The 20,738-nt window shown below is 42.2% G+C and overlaps 1 protein-coding gene across 1 annotated transcript in view; it reads right to left on the reverse strand.

Moving 5' to 3' along the window:
* Nucleotides 1-20,738, reverse strand: part of TLN2 (talin 2) — a 146,858-nt gene that overhangs the window by 73,069 nt on the left and 53,051 nt on the right. Inside the window, 8 exon segments of the mRNA XM_074549725.1 lie at nucleotides 372-476; nucleotides 2,613-2,676; nucleotides 7,984-8,048; nucleotides 8,050-8,112; nucleotides 10,778-10,920; nucleotides 12,972-13,124; nucleotides 14,412-14,541; nucleotides 18,078-18,175. Of these exon segments, the coding sequence (XP_074405826.1) occupies nucleotides 372-476; nucleotides 2,613-2,676; nucleotides 7,984-8,048; nucleotides 8,050-8,112; nucleotides 10,778-10,920; nucleotides 12,972-13,124; nucleotides 14,412-14,541; nucleotides 18,078-18,175 (821 nt within the window).

A 20,738-nucleotide genomic window follows, 5' to 3' on the forward strand; every position in this document is an offset into this window, starting at 1 on the left:
ACTGAACAAAATCTTGTGACTGTCTCCAGACCAACCACCAGGACACAGCTTGCAGAGATTGGTCAGGAAAACAAAACACTCCCACCAGAATCCAATTAGCAAATCCCTTCAGGTAAACAATCTCCCATAATGCATTCCCCTTGTGCACAAACACAGGAGGAGCAAACGAGATAAGAAATGTGTTGATCATTCCCTTCTCTGCTTCTCCAGGGAAAAACCTGAGAGAGAGAATGTGAATCCCACACAACCCCTGTTCTCACTCCTGCAGGAAACTGAAATATCTCAGTGGCTGAGGCAGCAAACCTTGGCTGAGAGAGGAGCTGAGCTAACCCACAGCAAGGGCAGGGCGGCCCCAGCAGGAGCTGGGTTACCTTCACAAGGAAGAAGGAGACGCCGTAGGTGCGCAGGGAACGCGCCAGCTTCACGTACTTCACTTTGGCCTCTATTTCTGTCATCTCACCACAGTTCTTGTGCTCCTGCAACAGAGGTCAGTATCAATAAGCCAGAACCAAAGTTTGCTACAAACAAACAAGAAAAGGACACAGCTTTTATCTGTTTCAGGATGCTTAGTTCGTAATCATCACAATTAGAATATTTGAAAAAAATACTGGGTAGAAATGTCAGCAAAACTATCACATAATGCCTCACATGAGAGAAAGTAACTAACCTGGGCAAACAGAACACTCCTCTTGGACCATCAACCATTCAATCTGTGCCTCAGACCATGCACATTAAACCCCTTCTGACACAGTTTAAAATTCTAGGTATTCCTGCTGTTTGACATCATTAGGTTCCATACAATCAATGCCTCTTCACTCAGCTTTTAAACATCATTTAAGTGTACCCACACCCTTTTTTTTCCTCTGAGAATCAGATTATTTATTTCTGCTTTCTACCCAAAACCTGACTCATGACAGCCTCACACCTTGTACTTGAGACCATTTTTCATGCCTTGTAGGCACTTCCAGTGGGCCTTTTTTGCCAGTTGGAGCATTATCCAAATTTTTTTCCATCACAGGAAAATATCTCTACAGCTGAGGAATAAAAAATTCTTTTTCTGGATAGTGTGGCCTGAAATACTGAACCAAGTGTACCTTGTAACTCTGCCTCTATTTATCATTTAAACAATGTGGTCATTAGTAGATTGATGATTATGTGTAAGTAATGAGAGGTACCCATCTTATATATTTAAATTTATTAAATTTAAATATCTGCTCTCCTATCCAGACCACTGTGCTGAAAACCTCATCTCAATGTTTCTCTATTTAAACCCTGTTTGTGGGATTCCCCATCCCACCCCATCTTCCCCTCACGTGCTTCTCAACTGTAGGTTGCCACCTCTTTGATGGCAGCAGGGTGGGAGCAGCAGGAATATGGGAAATGCCTTCTGATTCCTCTTGTTCCCACCTCAGCAGCCTGGGAGAGGAAATGCAACTCCCCAAACCTCCTGCATCCCAAGGGCACAGGCTGCTCCCATCTGCCAGCTCCAGCAGAGAACACAGCCAGGATCCCCAAAGAACAAGGAGCACAAATGGAGCACCTGCCAGGCTCCAGAACTCCGTGGCTTGGCAAACAGCTGAGGGTTTTTCAAAAAGACAAAAAGGTCTTTTTCACATATGCTACCTTGTGGATTCTTTGCCCAGATCAGTGCCCTCACTGCTGAGCCTCTGGTCCATGCACTACAGCACACAATGAGTGAAACTACTCCTAGGTCATATATGGGCAAAAATCCCATGCTGTGAGAAGCATGGCTGTGATACTCAGAAGTGAATGAATCTGGTTTTGCTCAAACTGCAATGTCACTGCACCCCCTAAAGGTGCACAGGAAAGTGTCAGACACGCTCATCTACAAGGAAGTACAGAAAACTCAAGGTAGAACAGACTCACTAAGTTAGAGGATTCTGCAGCTGGGAGTGCAGCAGACAAAAGAAAGGATGTGACCTGCTCCTGCCCTTGAACTTAGCTGGGATCTCCCTAGCTGGGATCTCGGATCTCTGGTGTGTCCTTCCAGAAGCCACGAGACTTTATCTCACCTGCTGACCCCAGAATTTTCCAACTTCCACTGTATTGCCACACTTGTATTTCAGTGGGCAGTTACCTGGTCCATCCATAGCACTTGGCCCTCAGACCACTTCTAACAATACCAGCACATTTTACCATTGGTACTTAACTGCTCCAGTCTTTTACAATAGGGTGGTTCCCATACACACCACTGAATTCAACCATTAACAAGCAGAATTGAGGCTCATGTTTGAATGAAGCATGAAATTAAAACTGGCTTTCCTAAACATGTGTCTATTTTAATACAAATATGCATCTTTATATTTCCATGCAACTGACAAAAAGATCTTTAAAATACTTAATTTTCACTCTCTCCATTTAACAAAACACATTGGATAATCAGCAGTAAAGAAAAAATGATCAGGACAATAAATCCACTGAAGAAATAAAATAAAAGCTGTCAAATACTTGATACTTCATTTTCTGAGAGCTATATAGTTCAAAGTTCTTTGTAGAGTTATTTGTACACATACCAAGTATACACCTGGGAATCTCAGATTTTTCTTATACAGGTAGTGAAACCATAGTAATTGTTTTAGCCTCACAATTACCTGAAATATTCTCTTTTCAGCCCCTCTTTGTTTGGTATATTCTTTAGGCAGGAATTCTTTCAGGCTAGGGGAAAAACAAAAAAAATTCCAAAGTTAATGGTTCCTCCTTGAGGAGGGATGCTGTCCATACATCTTCACTGGCACGAGGTCCCCCAGGCTTCCTGATGTGGGTGTTAAATACTTGCACAACTAAACAAAACTAAATAGAGCAAGAGCAAGTGCTTGCCTTACCACCCGAGTTGCTGCCCCATGTAGTAGCTTTTCATCTTCTGAAAATTCATCAAAAATAAACAACAGCTGGGACACTTTCCAATTTTAAATTACAGGCTGTCTGTCAGCAGCTCAGAGGTTTCACATCTAAGTGGAACCACACTCAGTGTGGTCTGGGACAGGGGGACACAGAGGCTGGGCCAGCTCTGGGTTCAGACACTGCTGTCACTCTACAGCAGCACTTGGATTTAATGATGGGTGGGACAATTCTTTCTCTGTGTCATCCAACAAGTGTTAGAGCTCTAATACTGTATGAAAAACCAGACACTCATTTAAGTGGATACTTAACACCACTGTGTTGTCTCAAAGTAAAAAAAGAAGCAGTTTTCATTTCTGCAGCACTCAGTTTCCAAGGCTCTCAGAACATGGATTAAATGAAACAAGTTCAGCCTCCCCGACAGAGCTCAGTCAGAAGGAATCCCTCAACCCCTCATCTGCCCCTCCTTGCTGTACAGTGAAATAACCCTTGATCTCAGCCAGATTTCACCCTAACCTGAGGGCAGATCAGCATCATCCTTTAACAGATAACTGATCTGGACTGTTCCTTCCCATCTGCAACATTCTACTCTGATGAAACCATGTCATATATTCAGCAGGTCATTTTCCACCTGAAGAAACTTGCACAGTTAAAATAATTAATCTCTAAGGATTCCCCCTGTTGGGAATTTAGCTGCTAGAAAATGGAAAAGTACAAAACCATGGCTAATTCTAAGTCCAGCACCTGCAAGATAACAGTGTCCTTGGGCCTAGCTGTGGTAGGATAACAAACAGTGAAAGAGGCATGAGAAAAGAGACATGTAACCCCCCCTAAGGAATGAGGAAGAGTTGATGGTATAGTTTAACCAATAGATTGCTTGGCTTACAGAATATTCATAAGCTTATTACTCGCTGTATAAGTGTCTGATGCTCTTTTCAATAAACGAAATTTGCTTATCACTCATATTGAGTGTCTGAGTCTCCCCTCACCGACAAATGGCTCGTCCCCGACAAAGGCCCACATTTTTTCTCTGTGACATCCCCCTACTTTGGACTATTAACAATCATAGAAAAAGGATGACTGGAGAATGTCCTTATCCTGATTTATTCAGTGAACAAGCAGCACTTAACACTCAAGGCTAGACTACCTACTAGGATACAAAATTAGACATTTTGAGAAGGATGAATTGTTTTAAACAAAACTGGCAAAATATTGCTCAGCTGTTCTGTGGGAGTTGCCCTGTTTTTATATCTTGAAGGTGGTTTTGTTTATATTACTGTTTGGGTTTTTTGTTTGTGTTTTCAAACACAAAACTGCCATTGCACACAATCAAAAAATAGATCAAAATACTTAATTAGGATTTTGTGCTTCAAAAATATTACTCAGTACTGAGATCACACATTTTGTCTTTTCCATATTATAAAACAAAGTAAGAACAACTGTCCTTGATAATCTTTGTTCTGATGTTCTCATAGCTACATCTCACCTATCCATGATAAAGAAATCTCTTCTTGGAGACTTATTTACAAAGACACAACATGGGGAAGGGAAAGCTGAGGAGCCAAATTAAAATTGTAGATAAGGACTGAATACAACTTATTATCTTAAAAAGCTGGTGTATCTATTATGAAATAACTGGTGGTTAATTTCACAGGTTCAAACCAGTTTAATTAAATCCAATTCCAAGGCAAATAAAGAAAACAACAAACTCAAACCTGAATTAAACAAAGTTTCACTCTGGAAATCGATTTATATAAACAAATAAATTATAGCTATCAATACACTTGAAATAATCATCTTTTATTAGCTAATTTTCTCAGCTATCTGCATACAGATAAACTACCAGAACCATTTCCTTTTTAAGCTTGCCTACTTAATTTTTAATTAATATAACACTTTAAAAAACATTGCTAAGCAAGCATTACTTGTAGCTCCATAAGCAGCATGGGTTAAGAAAACAACTTTGTGCTTTGTCCACTAACAGCAATTGCAATACCCCTGCACATGTGGGGGGCAATTGGATTGGAAGTTTTTTCCTTCTGTCACCTTCCACTACTTTTAAATCAAGAGGCAAGTGATCCCCTCGTCTGAAAGGGTGAAATGCCAGTTGTGAACAGACTGAAATTATTTTAATTTACCTGTAATCCAGATATTTTCTTTACAGATCAAGTTTCACAGCTTTTTAATGGAGCTAGCAAAAACAATGGAAGTATCATTTAGCCTTCTTTAATCCCTTAAATTACACATATTAGAATGTGTAAAGTGAACTCAGTAAAAAAAAAACAGCTAACAGCAAGCAGGGTTGATTTAACTTGGTTTACACTGAGTTTCATCTTCCAGTTCGTTAAAAAGTTACATGAGTGCCAACACTTGGATTGTTTCTCATGAGCACAAATGTGCTCTTGAAAAAAACACAGCTCCACTCAGCAAACCAGGTGAGACTGAAGAACTGAGCTCAGCACCAAGCTCACTCCTCACCTGCAGTGTGTTTGTTTCTCAGTGTGCTGGCCCAGAATGGAGCTGTGCAGTTTGAGTGCTCCTTTCCCACCTGCAGAGCAGCAGTGGGAGCTCTTTATTCCATTTTCTCTCAGCAAATTCAGCCCCAGGGCAGCCTCTGCAGGTGCCATGCAGAACTAGATCTGTTCCACAAAGCAGGGCTGCTTTTCAATTGACAGTTTAATGCTTTCACAATTTACTTTGGCACGAGCTTCAAGGGAATCCCAAGAACCAATACCAACGTCTTAGCAAGATGCAGGAAAAAATCTTCATCTGTGCCAAGAATATTTTAGCAACAGCAAAAAAAGATACAAAAGGTGTCTCCACACAAACATAGTGTAGACAGGCAACTAAACTAAGCTGTTTCCAAACAATATCATTAAATACTAGTGCTGTTCTGTTCTATTTTTGTACAAGCTGACAAATTCTCCTTAAGGGAACCTGTAGCATCTTAAGGTTTTAGCAGTGAGTGATTGGATACCTCCCAAATGTATTTCACATATTGAGCTACAGCATAAGTTTATATAAAAGAAAAACACTTTCTTACTTGAAAAGCATCAGTGTTTATGCATTAAACAGTAGAAAATAGTTGGATGAAAGTTTAGAAAAAATTAAGTTTTTTTTTCTGAAAGGATAAGACATGAATCTTCAGAAAAAATAATGAGGACTTAACTACACTTTTCTCTGTATTGTTCACAGTGAGCCAGGATCACTTGGCTCACTTAGACTCACAAAACAAAAGCAGGAGGTTTCACAACAAGGCTGCCATGATGGCTGTGTAAAATAAAGATATCATCACTAAATCATAAACATGTACACTTCAAATTAGGACACAATGGCCAGGGACTTACAGTTCTGGAGCAGGTTCATCTACAGAGGAAAAAACTGAATTACCTCCAAATAAGAAATGCTTAATTTTATGAAACTGATTAAACACCAGGACAGAGAGCAATTACACTTGGTTACCTGCCAAGCTTGGTTCAAATACAATCAAAGCCCTAAATGAAAATAAAACAAAAGCAGAGAAAAATGCCCTACTGAATATAAGAAGGTTCTGAATTTTTGAATTCTGGTTCAAAATGGTTTCTACTGGAGTAACATTTTTCTAACACATTGTTCAGTTATTAATACCTTTCACCTCTTTAGGATTAAAAAAACATAATACACATTATATGAGTGATATCTGTTTCATGATGGGCTCCAAACTATCCAGTACTGCACACAAAGCAGCTTCAGTACACCATAAAACACACTCACTGTATGGGAGCTTAAAAAAAAAGAAAAGAGAAAGAAACTTTCACTGAAGAAACCAAGCAGTGCATTAGAAAATCCTAAAAAACTTAAGCAACTGAATGCTGTTCAGTAGTCTGCAAAAGCCACTGGTTAAACTTGTGGGAAATTACTGCTTTAAAAATTAAAAGCAACTATTTCAGGGAACACCTAACTCTTGAAATCATTACCATGGCACAACATGAGCTTATCATGACATAATACCAATGGTTTGCTGCAGGAATATTCCTCAGTGAATGGAGTGAGAAGGGAAAAATAAGCAGACAATGGACAAATCCCAGAGAAAGATTGTTGTGTAACTGCTACAGTTCTAGGAAATAAAACCCAAATGTACACTGAAGCTGTTACACTGGGGCCCTGTAATTCTTGGACATCAGTAGCTCTAATAGAAAAGATTCATGGGCCAATCAGGAGCAGACAGACAGTAAAAGGAAAAGCTGATTGTTAATTGGAACTGAAGGATGTTTGTTTGCATAACTGAACTGCTGCTCCAGGAAAAGGCTTCAGAAGTGAAGTGTTTCACACAACCAGAGCTGCAGCACTGCCCATTTTACACAAGACACCACCTCAGAGGCTCCTGAGACACCAAAAACCCCAAAGAGGCTCCCAAAGGGGGCCTGAGGCAGCACTGAGCACCCTGCCAGTGGGACAGGACAGAAACCAAGTACACACCCATTGTTGTGTGCCTCCAACTAAGGGATTTATGAGCCTCATGTAGGCTTGATGGACTGGGCAGTAAATAGCTCTCTTGTACTTCCTACATTGCTTTCTCAAATTTCAGCCCTTGGTTAATTCTACTGCAGGTAAGCTAATCAGAATATCCAAATCAGTAGAAAAATGGGACATCTACATTTCTTGTCCTCCTGATAGCAATAAATTAGGTGTCACAAAGATGAAAGGATGAAAGGTGAGCACTTGTGAGCAGGACTTCTGTCCATGCCTGAAACAAAGAGCACAGGTCTGGAATTCCATTCATACAACACCATGAGAGGCTGAATCTGACCAAGTGATTAATGCACTAAAAAGTTTGAAATTTAATTTCTACACACATGAGTATTCACTTTATTCAAATGACAAAACTTCTTCCCACTCTTGTACTGGGACTAAGCGTGTATTTACTGGCACTGGGAGGAGCCAGTGTCCTTATCAGTGCTTCTGATAAGCCACAGCTGAGGCTGCTGATTTGTGCAATAAAGCTCCTTTCACTGGGAGATTTGCTATTGAAAATACACTGAATCTGATTACCTCTGCTTGGAGTAACAAAATGTGCTTAATCTGTGACAACTCAACATTAGTTACACTTGAGGTCACCCAAAGTTAGAAGTTAGAAGTGTTTACTCTAAAAATCCAGGTTTATGTTTGTGTTCTACATGAGGTCCAAACTGGATCTGTGCTTGAAAGCCCTCCGAATTCACAAGCCTTCTCAAAGGAGACAGGGTGGGAGCCATTCAGAATGTCATCACGAGCCTGGAGGGGACAAACAAAGATGTGTCAGAGACACCCAAACTGCTAACCCATCTCCAATTCCTTGAAAGCTCCAGTGCACCCAGCAACACACCCTTTGCCTTCTGAATGTCCTTTGCTGTTCCATTCTGGATGTGTATGTGACCAATAAAACAAAGGGCTGGGTTATTTCATGGTGAGTAGCTATGGAGACTTACTGAAGCTATGATTGCATCAGCTTTGATCAAAAAGAGAATTTGACAGTCATTTCCTGAGGCATGTGTAAATAAAATACAACCTGCACAGACACTTCTGTGTATGTGCACACACATGTACAGATGCACGTGTGTGCAAACACACACACTGAAAAGCTTTCACCCACTGCCTCATCCAGGAGGAGGGAGATCTCCATAATTAGAAAGGTAAAAACAAAATTACTGTTACAGATATGGCAATAGGACAGGCCCACAGCATTTTTATTCCCTCCGTGTAAATTTGGTGGTCACTGAAGATGACATTTCATACCTCTGGCAGTAGAAGCTCACCTACCCACAGACAAAGCAATGACAAAGCATTATCAGCACACACTGTCACACCAGCCTGGAGTAAATATTTCAGTGGAAGAACTGCTCAGTGTGATGGTGTTCTAAAGTACTTCAAAGAGTTACTGCTGTTCTACAAGCAATAGAACAGCCTTATCTTTTGCCTCAGATTTTTAAAATGTAATTTATAGCAATATCAAGTATAACAACAGCACATTCCATCAAACTTTTTTTTTTTCTTTGAAAAAACACCCAAAAACTTTAACAAAGAATTTAAAGCCTACTTTTTTTTTCAGACTGAATTGCAGGCAACTGCAATGGCACCTTCAGTTAAATACTATCTTCTGCATAAAGCTCCTGCCTTTGCTAAGGCATGCACAGTCCCTCTGAGAGTTTAGGAAACCTGTCTGGATGGAATCCTACTGTGTTACAGGACATGGTCCATCTGATGGAAAGCCTGCCTGCATTGTGTGCTGCTGGGCAGAAGATCAGAAAGGAGTCTCACTGATCAGGCACAAGAGAAAAAGACATGAGAAACAGAAAGCTGTTCACAAGACTGGCCTGAGGTTCCACAGAGAGAACCATCCAGAGAGGAGAGGAGAGGAGAGGAGAGGAGAGGAGAGGAGAGGAGAGGAGAGGAGAGGAGAGGAGAGGAGAGGAGAGGAGAGGAGAGGAGAGGAGAGGAGAGGAGAGGAGAGGAGAGGAGAGGAGAGGAGAGGAGAGGAGAGGAGAGGAGAGGAGAGGAGAGGAGAGGAGAGGAGAGGAGAGGAGAGGAGAGGAGAGGAGAGGAGAGGAGAGGAGAGGAGAGGAGAGGAGAGGAGAGGAGAGGAGAGGAGAGGAGAGGAGAGGAGAGGAGAGGAGAGGAGAGGAGAGGAGAGGAGAGGAGAGGAGAGGAGAGGAGAGGAGAGGAGAGGAGAGGAGAGGAGAGGAGAGGAGAGGAGAGGAGAGGAGAGGAGAGGAGAGGAGAGGAGGAGAGGAGAGGAGAGGAGAGGAGAGGAGAGGAGAGGAGAGGAGAGGAGAGGAGAGGAGAGGAGAGGAGAGGAGAGGAGAGGAGAGGAGAGGAGAGGAGAGGAGAGGAGAGGAGAGGAGAGGAGAGGAGAGGAGAGGAGAGGAGAGGAGAGGAGAGGAGAGGAGAGGAGAGGAGAGGAGAGGAGAGGAGAGGAGAGGAGAGGAGAGGAGAGGAGAGGAGAGGAGAGGAGAGGAGAGGAGAGGAGAGGAGAGGAGAGGAGAGGAGAGGAGAGGAGAGGAGAGGAGAGGAGAGGAGAGGAGAGGAGAGGAGAGGAGAGGAGAGGAGAGGAGAGGAGAGGGAGAGGAGAGGAGAGGAGAGGAGAGGAGAGGAGAGGAGAGGAGAGGAGAGGAGAGGAGAGGAGAGGAGAGGAGAGGAGAGGAGAGGAGAGGAGAGGAGAGGAGAGGAGAGGAGAGGAGAGGAGAGGAGAGGAGAGGAGAGGAGAGGAGAGGAGAGGAGAGGAGAGGAGAGGAGAGGAGAGGAGAGGAGAGGAGAGGAGAGGAGAGGAGAGGAGAGGAGAGGAGAGGAGAGGAGAGGAGAGGAGAGGAGAGGAGAGGAGAGGAGAGGAGAGGAGAGGAGAGGAGAGGAGAGGAGAGGAGAGGAGAGGAGAGGAGAGGAGAGGAGAGGAGAGGAGAGGAGAGGAGAGGAGAGGAGAGGAGAGGAGAGGAGAGGAGAGGAGAGGAGAGGAGAGGAGAGGAGAGGAGAGGAGAGGAGAGGAGAGGAGAGGAGAGGAGAGGAGAGGAGAGGAGAGGAGAGAGAGAGAAGAGAAGAGAAGAGAAGAGAAGAGAAGAGAAGAGGAAGAGAAGAGAAGAGAAGAGAAGAGAAGAGAAGAGAAGAGAAGAGAAGAGAAGAGAACTAAAAAGAGCAACTTGGGACTAAAGACATGTACCAGTTTTAAGGAAGCAGGATGTGAAAGCCAGTGGATTTTTGGCTCAGTGTCCATTACTGGGTTCAAAGCATTGGATTAAAAAAAAAATCAGCAAAGCCTCTGTACTATCATGTGTTTTTGGAGGGCTAGACAAAAGAGCAAAACTAAAGCACATCCAGAACTGGAATTCTAGAAGATGGAGTATTTGAACAGTGTATTTTTTCTAGTTAACCTCCATGGGGGTTTCCTCAGACAAGGTAGAAAGCACTGTACCTGAACATAGAGCAAATTGAGCTGAACAGGATCTCTGGAATCTACATTCTGGTCTGAATAGAAGAACTTTCGCCTCAAGAGCAGCGTTTCATTCTCATCCACGCCTTGCTCGCGGAAGGTGCGGCTGTGATCCAACCAGTTCACTGCAACAGAGACAGGGACACTGTGAAACCCATGGGATAATGGGAATTTCCAGTGTGGGAACTGGGATCCAACCAGTTCAACAGAGACACAGCCAGGGACACTGTGAAACCCATGGGATAATGGGAATTTCCAGTGTGAAGGAACTGTGATCCAGCCAGTTCACTGCAACAGACACAACCAGGGACATTGTGAAAACCATGGGATAATGGGAATTTCCACTGTGAGGAACTGGGATCCAGCCAGTTCACTGCAACAGAGACACAGCCAGGAACACTGTGAAACCCATGGGATAATGGGAATTTCCAGTGTGGGAACTGGGATCCAGCCAGTTCACTACAACAGAGACACAGCCATGAACACTCTGAAACCCAGGGGATAATGGGAATTTCCATTATCCCATTTCCCCCCAGTGTGGGGGAACTGGGATCCAACCAGTTCAACAGAGACACAGCCAGGGACACTGTGAAATCCACACAGTCCTTGTGAAACCCATGGGATAATGAGAATTTCCAGTGTGAAGGAACTGGGATCCAGTCAGTTCAACAGAGACACAGCCATGCACACTGTAAAAAAACACTGCTGCAGTGTCACAGCCCTTGTGAAATTCATGGGATAATGAGAATTTCCAGTGTGGGAACTGTGATCCAGCCAGCTCAACAGAGACACAGCCATGAACACTGTGAAACCCATGGGATAATGGGAATTTCCAGTGTGAGAACTGTGATCCAGCCAGTTCACTGCAACAGAGACACAGCCATGGACACTGAAAAATCCACACTGCTACAGTGTCACAGCCTTTGTCAAACCCATGGGATAATGGGCATTTCCACTGTGGGGGAACTGAGATCCAACCAGTTCAACAAGAGCCATGCACATTGTAAAATCCACACAGCCCTTGTGAAATTCATGGGATAATGGGCATTTCCACTGTGGGAACTGTGATCCAGCCAGTTCACTGCAACACAGACACAGCCAGGGACACTAAAATCCACACTGCTGCAGTGTCACAGCCCTTGTGAAATTCATGGGATAATGAGAATTTCCAGTGTGGGAACTGAGATCCAGCCAGTTCAACACAAACACAGCCATGAACACTGTGAAAATCATGGGATAATGGGAATTTCCAGTGTGGGGAACTGAGATCCAACCAGTTCACTGCATCAGAGACACAGCCAGGGACACTGTGAAACCCATGGGATAAAGGGCATTTCCACTGTGGGGGAACTGAGATCCAACCAGTTCAACAAGAGCCATGCACATTGTAAAACCCACACAGCCCTTGTGAAATTCATGGGATAATGGGCATTTCCACTGTGGGGGAAAACTCCACAAGAAATGTTACTTTCATTTCTGGGGCTAGGCATGAGTGCTGAAGCTTTGCTACAAATGAGAACTGTAAAACAGCACTGCTGAGAAACAAGGATATACTACAGCATAAACATTGTTAATATTGAAGAAACAACTACAGTAATGTGTTACTAGTAAATTTGTATCTTTAAAGCTTCACAACAAAATAAGTGTACCACATTTTACCTCTAAAACATATGATTTGTTTATCTTTCTTATACTTGAACACAATTTTAAAACATCTTCCTGCCACTTACAGTTAGCCTTAGTGTCTTACAGTAAAACAGAAAACACTGTTACCATGACTTAGCACACAAACCAAATCAAATACTCTCTTAATTCTCTGGCAAATTTCACTTACAGTTAAAACTTACACCTTCAAACACAAAACTACCTTTTGATGCAGGCATCAATTATTAAATGTCCAACTTCAATGAAGGGAGAAAAATACCCCTTCCCACTGAAGCTGGAATAGCCTTACCAAACACATACCAAAATGCACCTCGAAACACCTGCTAACTCTCAAACTTACCCATTCACTTCATTGTGAAAATACTGAATTCCAGACAGCACTACATAAAAAAGGGATGCAAAACACAGCCAGGAACCAACTGAAGCACACTGAATGGCCACTGCATGGCTTCTCTGCATTGTACTGTGGGAAGATATTAATCCAAGAATTACCCTGGAACACAATACTCACAATCATCATCTGTATGGAGCTTTGCCTTGAGTTTTTCCATTTTTCTTTCATCACGTAGCAGGGTCCTGTCTTTCTTAAGTGTTCCTGTACTCTCCTCCTTCTTCTCTTCGATGCTCTCCTGGATTAATGAATATTCCTCATAATTTGTTATTCCTGGAATTATAAATAAATCCAATATCTGACCTCATCTTCCAATCCATGATTTCTTTGTCATATGCTGCATTTGCCACTTTCAGAAAGGTATGAAGTATAAGATTTTTTTTTTCTGCTGCCTACCCAAGAGAAGCTGCCAGTTTAAAAACATGATGGCATGTAAAATAACTGTAAATTCAAAAATGGGGACAGGCTATAGTAAATTTCCATTCATGGATGCCTACAATTGCTTCCTGAGGACTGAGTAATTTCAGCTTGCCCGTGATGTAAAAGAAATGTGGCAGAGCCAACTGAGGAACAGAAACCATGTGAAATTCATGATTGTTTTGTTTAAAGTGTTATGACTCAACTCTTCCTGTGAATTTTACATGAAACCAAATCAAAAATCAATTCAAAATATTTAGCATATATGCTAAGTTGTTCCAATTTCTTTGTTCTGTTTGATTTTTCTATACTGTTTGGGAAAGGATGTTTATGTTATACCAGACAGCAAATTAAATGCTCACCTACATGACCACATTCATGAAAACAAATCAAACTAGTTTTTGAGGTAAATTAGTTACAGCACATGAGAATCCAACATACAAAACCCCAAAGCTGAAATAGATTATTCCCTTTCCAAGTAAAGTAATAGAAATCAAATTAAGGCTGCTTGAACTCTAAATGAGATTTAAGCAGTTTTAAGACTTAAATCAATCCATGTTGGATGCATACTTATAGTACATGTATTAAATACAAATTTGTTTTAAAAAATGTCTATTTAGCTAAGTATTGAGACAGACTATAGGCAATATCACACATTTTTGACCAGCTGCTCTGGATGGCTTCTGTGTGTATTTTTATAAATTATACAATTCTGTGATCAACTCAATCATAACACAAAGTCCTAAGCTTGGGCACGTTTCAAGGTCAGCAATGTTCTTCTTTTATCCAATTAACACTGAGTACAAATTCAGTTCTAAACCCTTATCTCATAGCAAGGATAAATGAAATGTACAACAAAAAATTGGTACCTGTACTGTTGGATAACTTTGTGCCTTCAACTGCTAAATCCTGAAGTCTAAGGATACAGCTGACTCTCTACAGACTTTGATAAAACCTGGACAACAGGTTTCAAGAAAGTGTTTGGTAAGTACTAACTTAAAACAAACGTAAATTTTTCACATGTATGCTGATTTCTAGCCACATAACATCCTAACAAAACTGAATATGACAGAATATGACTGAATCAAAATTTAAATATGACAAAAGAACAAATTCTTAAGCACGTGGGTCCCAAAACCTTACCTATCCTGCTGCAAATGGTAACCAGCAATTCACCCACTGTTTTCGAGTCATCCACCATGACTGTTTTCACTGAACCATCCAGCATCCGGATTTTCTGAGGCCTCTGTTTCTTTTTGTACTCCAATATATCCTAGGAAGTAAACACAACTGTTTCTAAATGTTTTTGGAAGCCACCACAAGTCAAACCACTACCTTAGATGCCTAAAACAGGATTCCCTCCCCACCCTCCAAGCTGCATTTTTCCTTTGTTACACTATAGGCAAAGGTACTCATTTAATAAAATTGAGCAGTGACCGTTTTTAGATCTGGCAATGACATTTTTCAAGGATTGTTCTGAGGGGCAAGCCCTAGTCAGGGCAGGACAGATAAAGCACCCTTGAGCTGTGAAAGGCAGCCCAGCATTTCAGAAGGACTGCAGTGCTGTGGGAACTGTGATCCAGCCAGCTCAACAGAGACACAGCCATGAACACTGTGAAACCCATGGGATAATGGGAATTTCCAGTGTGAGAACTGTGATCCAGCCAGTTCACTGCAACAGAGACAGGGACACTGTGAAACCCATGGGATAATGGGAATTTCCAGTGTGAGAACTGTGATCCAGCCAGTTCACTGCAACAGAGACACAGCCATGGACACTGAAAAATCCACACTGCTACAGTGTCACAGCCTTTGTCAAACCCATGGGATAAAGGGCATTTCCACTGTGGGGGAACTGAGATCCAACCAGTTCAACAAGAGCCATGCACATTGTAAAATCCACACAGCCCTTGTGAAATTCATGGGATAATGGGCATTTCCACTGTGGGAACTGTGATCCAGCCAGTTCACTGCAACACAGACACAGCCAGGGACACTAAAATCCACACTGCTGCAGTGTCACAGCCCTTGTGAAATTCATGGGATAATGAGAATTTCCAGTGTGGGACACAAGAAACCACCTCTAACACAAGGTCACATCAAATATAAAGGATATAACCCAAGTTATTTTTCAACTCCCTGTTAATCATTCTCTGAAGACACTGCTGAGCACAGCAGCTCACAGTCACACCCTGAGTGCAGGAAAAAGAGGCACAGCAAGGAAAGGACCAGGTCAAGCTCAGGAACAGACTCAGACCCTCCCAGCCCTCCAAATGCTGAACATTCTTCTTGCTGTTTAGGAAACAACATTTCTAAGAATACAGAAGCAAGAGCCTTGCACCTGGGTGTTTCTGAGCATGGAGTAACTGCATCATACCCATTCCTCAGCATGTAGTAACTGCACCATACCCCATTTCTGGCCATGTAGTAACTGCACCATACCTCATTTCCCAGCCTGTAGTAACTGCACCATACCCCATTGCTGAGCATGTAGTAACTGCACCATACCCCATTTCTGAGCATGTAGTAACTGCACCATACCCCATTCCTCAGCATGTAGTAACTGCACCATACCCCATTCCTCAGCATGTAGTAACTGCACCATACCCCATTCCCAGCATGTAGTAACTGCACCATACCCCATTTCCCAGCATGTAGTAACTGCACCGTACCCCATTTCTGAGCATGTAGTAACTGCACCATACCCCATTCCTCAGCCTGTAGTAACTGCACCATACCCCATTTCCCAGCCTGGAGTAACTGCACCATATCCCCATTTCTGAGCATGTAGTAACTGCACCATACCCCATTTCTGAGCATGTAGTAACTGCACCATACCCCATTGCTGAGCATGTAGTAACTGCACCATACCCCATTCCTGAGCATGTAGTAACTGCACCATACCCCATTCCTGAGCATGTAGTAACTGCACCATACCCCATTTCTGAGCATGTAGTAACTGCACCATACCCCATTCCTCAGCATGTAGTAACTGCACCATACCCCATTTCTGAGCATGTAGTAACTGCACCATACCCCATTCCTCAGCATGTAGTAACTGCACCATACCCCATTCCTCAGCATGTAGTAACTGCACCATACCCCATTTCTGAGCATGTAGTAACTGCACCATACCCTGTTACCAGCATGTAGTAACTGCACCGTACCCCATTTCTGAGCATGTAGTAACTGCACCATACCCTGTTACCAGCATGTAGTAACTGCACCATACCCCATTTCTGAGCATGTAGTAACTGCACCATACCCCATTCCTCAGCATGTAGTAACTGCACCATACCCCATTTCTGAGCATGTAGTAACTGCACCATACCCTGTTCCCAGCATGTAGTAACTGCACCATACCCCATTCCTCAGCCTGTAGTAACTGCACCATACCCCATTTCTGGGCATGTAGTAACTGCACCATACCCCATTCCCAACATGTAGTAACTGCACCATACCCCATTTCCCAGCATGTAGTAACTGCACCATACCCCATTCCTCAGCATGTAGTAACTGCACCATACCCCATTCCTCAGCATGTAGTAACTGCACCATACCCCGTTCCCAGCATGTAGTAACTGCACCATACCCCATTCCTCAGCATGTAGTAACTGCACCATACCCCATTCCTCAGCATGTAGTAACTGCACCATACCCCATTCCTCAGCATGTAGTAACTGCACCGTACCCCATTCCTCAGCATGTAGTAACTGCACCATACCCCATTGCTGAGCAGTAGTAACTGCACCATACCCCATTCGTGAGCATGTAGTAACTGCACCATACCCCATTTCCCAGCATGTAGTAACTGCACCATACCCCGTTCCCAGCATGTAGTAACTGCACCATACCCCATTCCTCAGCATGTAGTAACTGCACCATACCCCATTCCTCAGCATGTAGTAACTGCACCATACCCCATTCCTCAGCATGTAGTAACTGCACCATACCCCATTTCTGAGCAGTAGTAACTGCACCATACCCCATTTCTGAGCATGTAGTAACTGCACCATACCCCATTGCTGAGCATGTAGTAACTGCACCATACCCCATTGCTGAGCATGTAGTAACTGCACCATACCCCATTTCCCAGCATGTAGTAACTGCACCATACCCCATTTCTGGGCATGTAGTAACTGCACCATACCCCATTTCTGAGCATGTAGTAACTGCACCATACCCCATTTCTGAGCATGTAGTTACTGCACCATATCCCATTCCTCAGCATGTAGTAACTGCACCGTACCCCATTCCTCAGCATGTAGTAACTGCACCATACCCCATTCCTCAGCATGTAGTAACTGCACCATACCCCATCCCTCACCATGTAGTAACTGCACCATACCCCATTGCTGAGCATGGAGTAACTGCACCATACCCCATTCGTGAGCATGTAGTAACTGCACCATACCCCATTTCTGGGCATGGAGTAACTGCACCATACCCCATTTCCCAGCATGTAGTAACTGCACCGTACCCCATTTCTGAGCATGTAGTAACTGCACCATACCCCATTCCTCAGCATGTAGTAACTGCACCATACCCCATTTCTGAGCATGTAGTAACTGCACCATACCCCATTTCTGAGCATGTAGTAACTGCACCATACCCCATTCCTCAGCATGTAGTAACTGCACCATACCCCAGTTCTGAGCATGTAGTAACTGCACCATACCCCATTGCTGAGCATGTAGTAACTGCACCATACCCATTCCTCAGCATGTAGTAACTGCACCGTACCCCATTTCCCAGCCTGTAGTAACTGCACCATACCCCATTTCTGAGCATGTAGTAACTGCACCATACCCCATTTCTGAGCATGTAGTAATCCAGGGTCCTGCCAGCCTCCAGCCAGATCCCTTTCCGGGGGTCATCATCTGACAAGAACAATCCATAGTCAGAGGCTGTGGGACAGAACAGACAGAGACACATTGAAAATATCCAACCTAATAAAGCCAACATGGTTTTACTCAGGGTTATTCAGATTCAGGGTTAAGCCTACATTACACTCGCCTTCCATTCTTAGTAAACTTGGATAGAATATTTTTCTGTGCTTCATGAAAAATTTAGTTTAGCAGCAGATAGCAGGGTACATCAGGCTTTACAGAAGGCTTGGAAAAAAGCTTCACTGTGCCATCACATCCTCACATGTCACATCTACTGTGTATTATATTTATAACTACTTTTTTTTGAGACAACCTGTTTTAAATGCTCACAGGTCCCGCTTTGGAATTGACTGACCAAAAATAGCAAGTTTGGCCTTAACTACAGTGTACTGTTTCAGGCAGCAGCTCTATTTCCAAAACACAGTTTGCTTTCAACCCTCCACAAAATGAGTTTATTATAAACTTGGGAATCTTTTGGGTAGATGATTCAGGTTTAGCTATTTAAAAATATACAAGACTTCTAGAATTGTACCCATGGCAAACCCAGCAAAAAACTTGTATCTTTTGAATGTCAATTGATTCTTTCAGAAGTAAATGGTAAAATTTTCACTGACACACAAAACCAAACCCAGGCTTAGGTTTCAAAGACTGAACTCCAGATAGACAAAATGAGGCATCATGACTGTTAATTTAAGGCCTAAATTCCAGATACACAAAATGAGGCATCATGACTGTTAATTTAAGGCCTAAACTCCAGATACACAAAATGAGGCATCATGACTGTTAATTTAAGGCCTAAACTTAACAAGGTAAATTTAACAGCATTTACCTTGAACACATGATTATTTATGCAATTATATAAAAGACCTTAAACATAACTGATACAAGTGCAACTGACTTACAGAGACCCAATTTAAAAGGAAGAACCCTTCCATAAACAACTGAGATGAAAAACTTTCCCTGCAGGCCTTAATTAAAATCTCCCCTGAAAGGTCAAGTGATCTGTCCAAAATCTGAGAATTCCTTGGCTTTTCTTTGAGGTTCATGATGCTCATTTATCACTCAACTTCTCCAAATTCAACAGCTGTCTACAATCACTGCCTTGAGAGACCAGCATGGTAAAAATGCACAACTTTTATCTGAAAACTGAAGCTCTGGGACTAGATTTCCAAAGACTCCTGCAAAGAAGAAGCAATTCTCAGTAATACTAATAAAGTCCATCACTAATAAGTTTTCCTAACAAGATTTTTGAAATGGCTGTAGAGTTTGAGAGCTTAAACCTCAATAAACAACCTGCTTCAAGAATTACATTCTGGTGGCATTATATACAATGCACCAAAGGGCTTTGAAATATCTGAATTTTTGGACAATTTTGGCTGTGTTAAAGCCAGATCTTTTGTCCTTGGTGTTTCCCAGTCTGTATTCACCTAATTTGCTCAATAGGTACAGAGAGTTACATTTGATTAACATGTAGCACTGTGGTAACTATTGTACTCACAGCAGGGTGACTTTGGTTATTAAGCAGTTTCAAACATTTCTCTTTGCACATTTCAGAAGTACCCAGCCATTCTTTTGTAATTCGTGTCACTGCTTCCTTTGCTGAGGCACAAAATAACTCTGCACACATTTTCTTAGAACACATTGCCAGAAACACTGCTTTAAGTAGAAAACACAAAAAATTGCTCTCCAAGCAGGAGAGCAATTTCTCATCTTTAAGGCAAACCAGATATTTATTTAAGAAATCTAAAAACATCCATTGTAGGAAAACCTTTGTCAGGACAAAGGGAAGAGAAACAACTGTCAAAGCCCAAAACTTTCCTCTGACTGCCCTAGAAGACTCAAATCCCCAGCAAGAGCTCAAAGAGTTGTGCCCACCCAGGGATGCCAATCTTGGGGTTTGTGTTCTGAAATGGCTTTTGAGGTATTAAAGAGTTGCTTTTTTTAGTTTTGCAACTGAAGACTAAGTCGAGATTTTTTAGCTTTGGTTTTTAAGGTTGTTTATTTTTATTTCATACATTATTTTTTTTACTTGTTGAGGTTTATTTAGCAGGTTGGGTTGAGGCACACTGACTGCTTTAGGGGTGGTGTTAGTTTTTTATACTAGAAACTATGTGTACTTTACTTATAATAATTTTTTAATATTTATTATTTATGTTAGACAGTTTGTCTCTACTTTAAACTTATTTAAAAGTTTCACTATTACAGCAGAAGAGAGAGGACAAGAAGAAGAAGAAAGGATACATTTACATTTTTTTATTTTGCTTGTTGAACTTCTATTTTAAAAACTTTAAAATTTTACTTTTTCACTTTGTGACAAGTTAGCTATCATTTTACTTAAAACTTTTGTGGTTTGTAAATCTTCACACAAAGTTGGTAATTGTTTCTGTGGGTTATAACTGAAGGTACAGGTGTTTTTGACTTTGTGCTGTCTTTGAGCTCTTTGCTAGGGTTTTGAGTCTCCTAGGGCAGCCAGAGGAATGTTTTGGGTTTTGACAACAACTTTTGGTCCCTTAAAAATCTGTTTGCACTTGTTTCCTTTCACTCCAGAGCCCTACAACTTAAATTAAAAAAAAACAAAACA

The sequence above is a fragment of the Zonotrichia albicollis genome, chromosome 11, assembly GCF_047830755.1.
Source record: "Zonotrichia albicollis isolate bZonAlb1 chromosome 11, bZonAlb1.hap1, whole genome shotgun sequence".
Taxonomy (NCBI): Eukaryota; Metazoa; Chordata; class Aves; order Passeriformes; family Passerellidae; genus Zonotrichia; species Zonotrichia albicollis.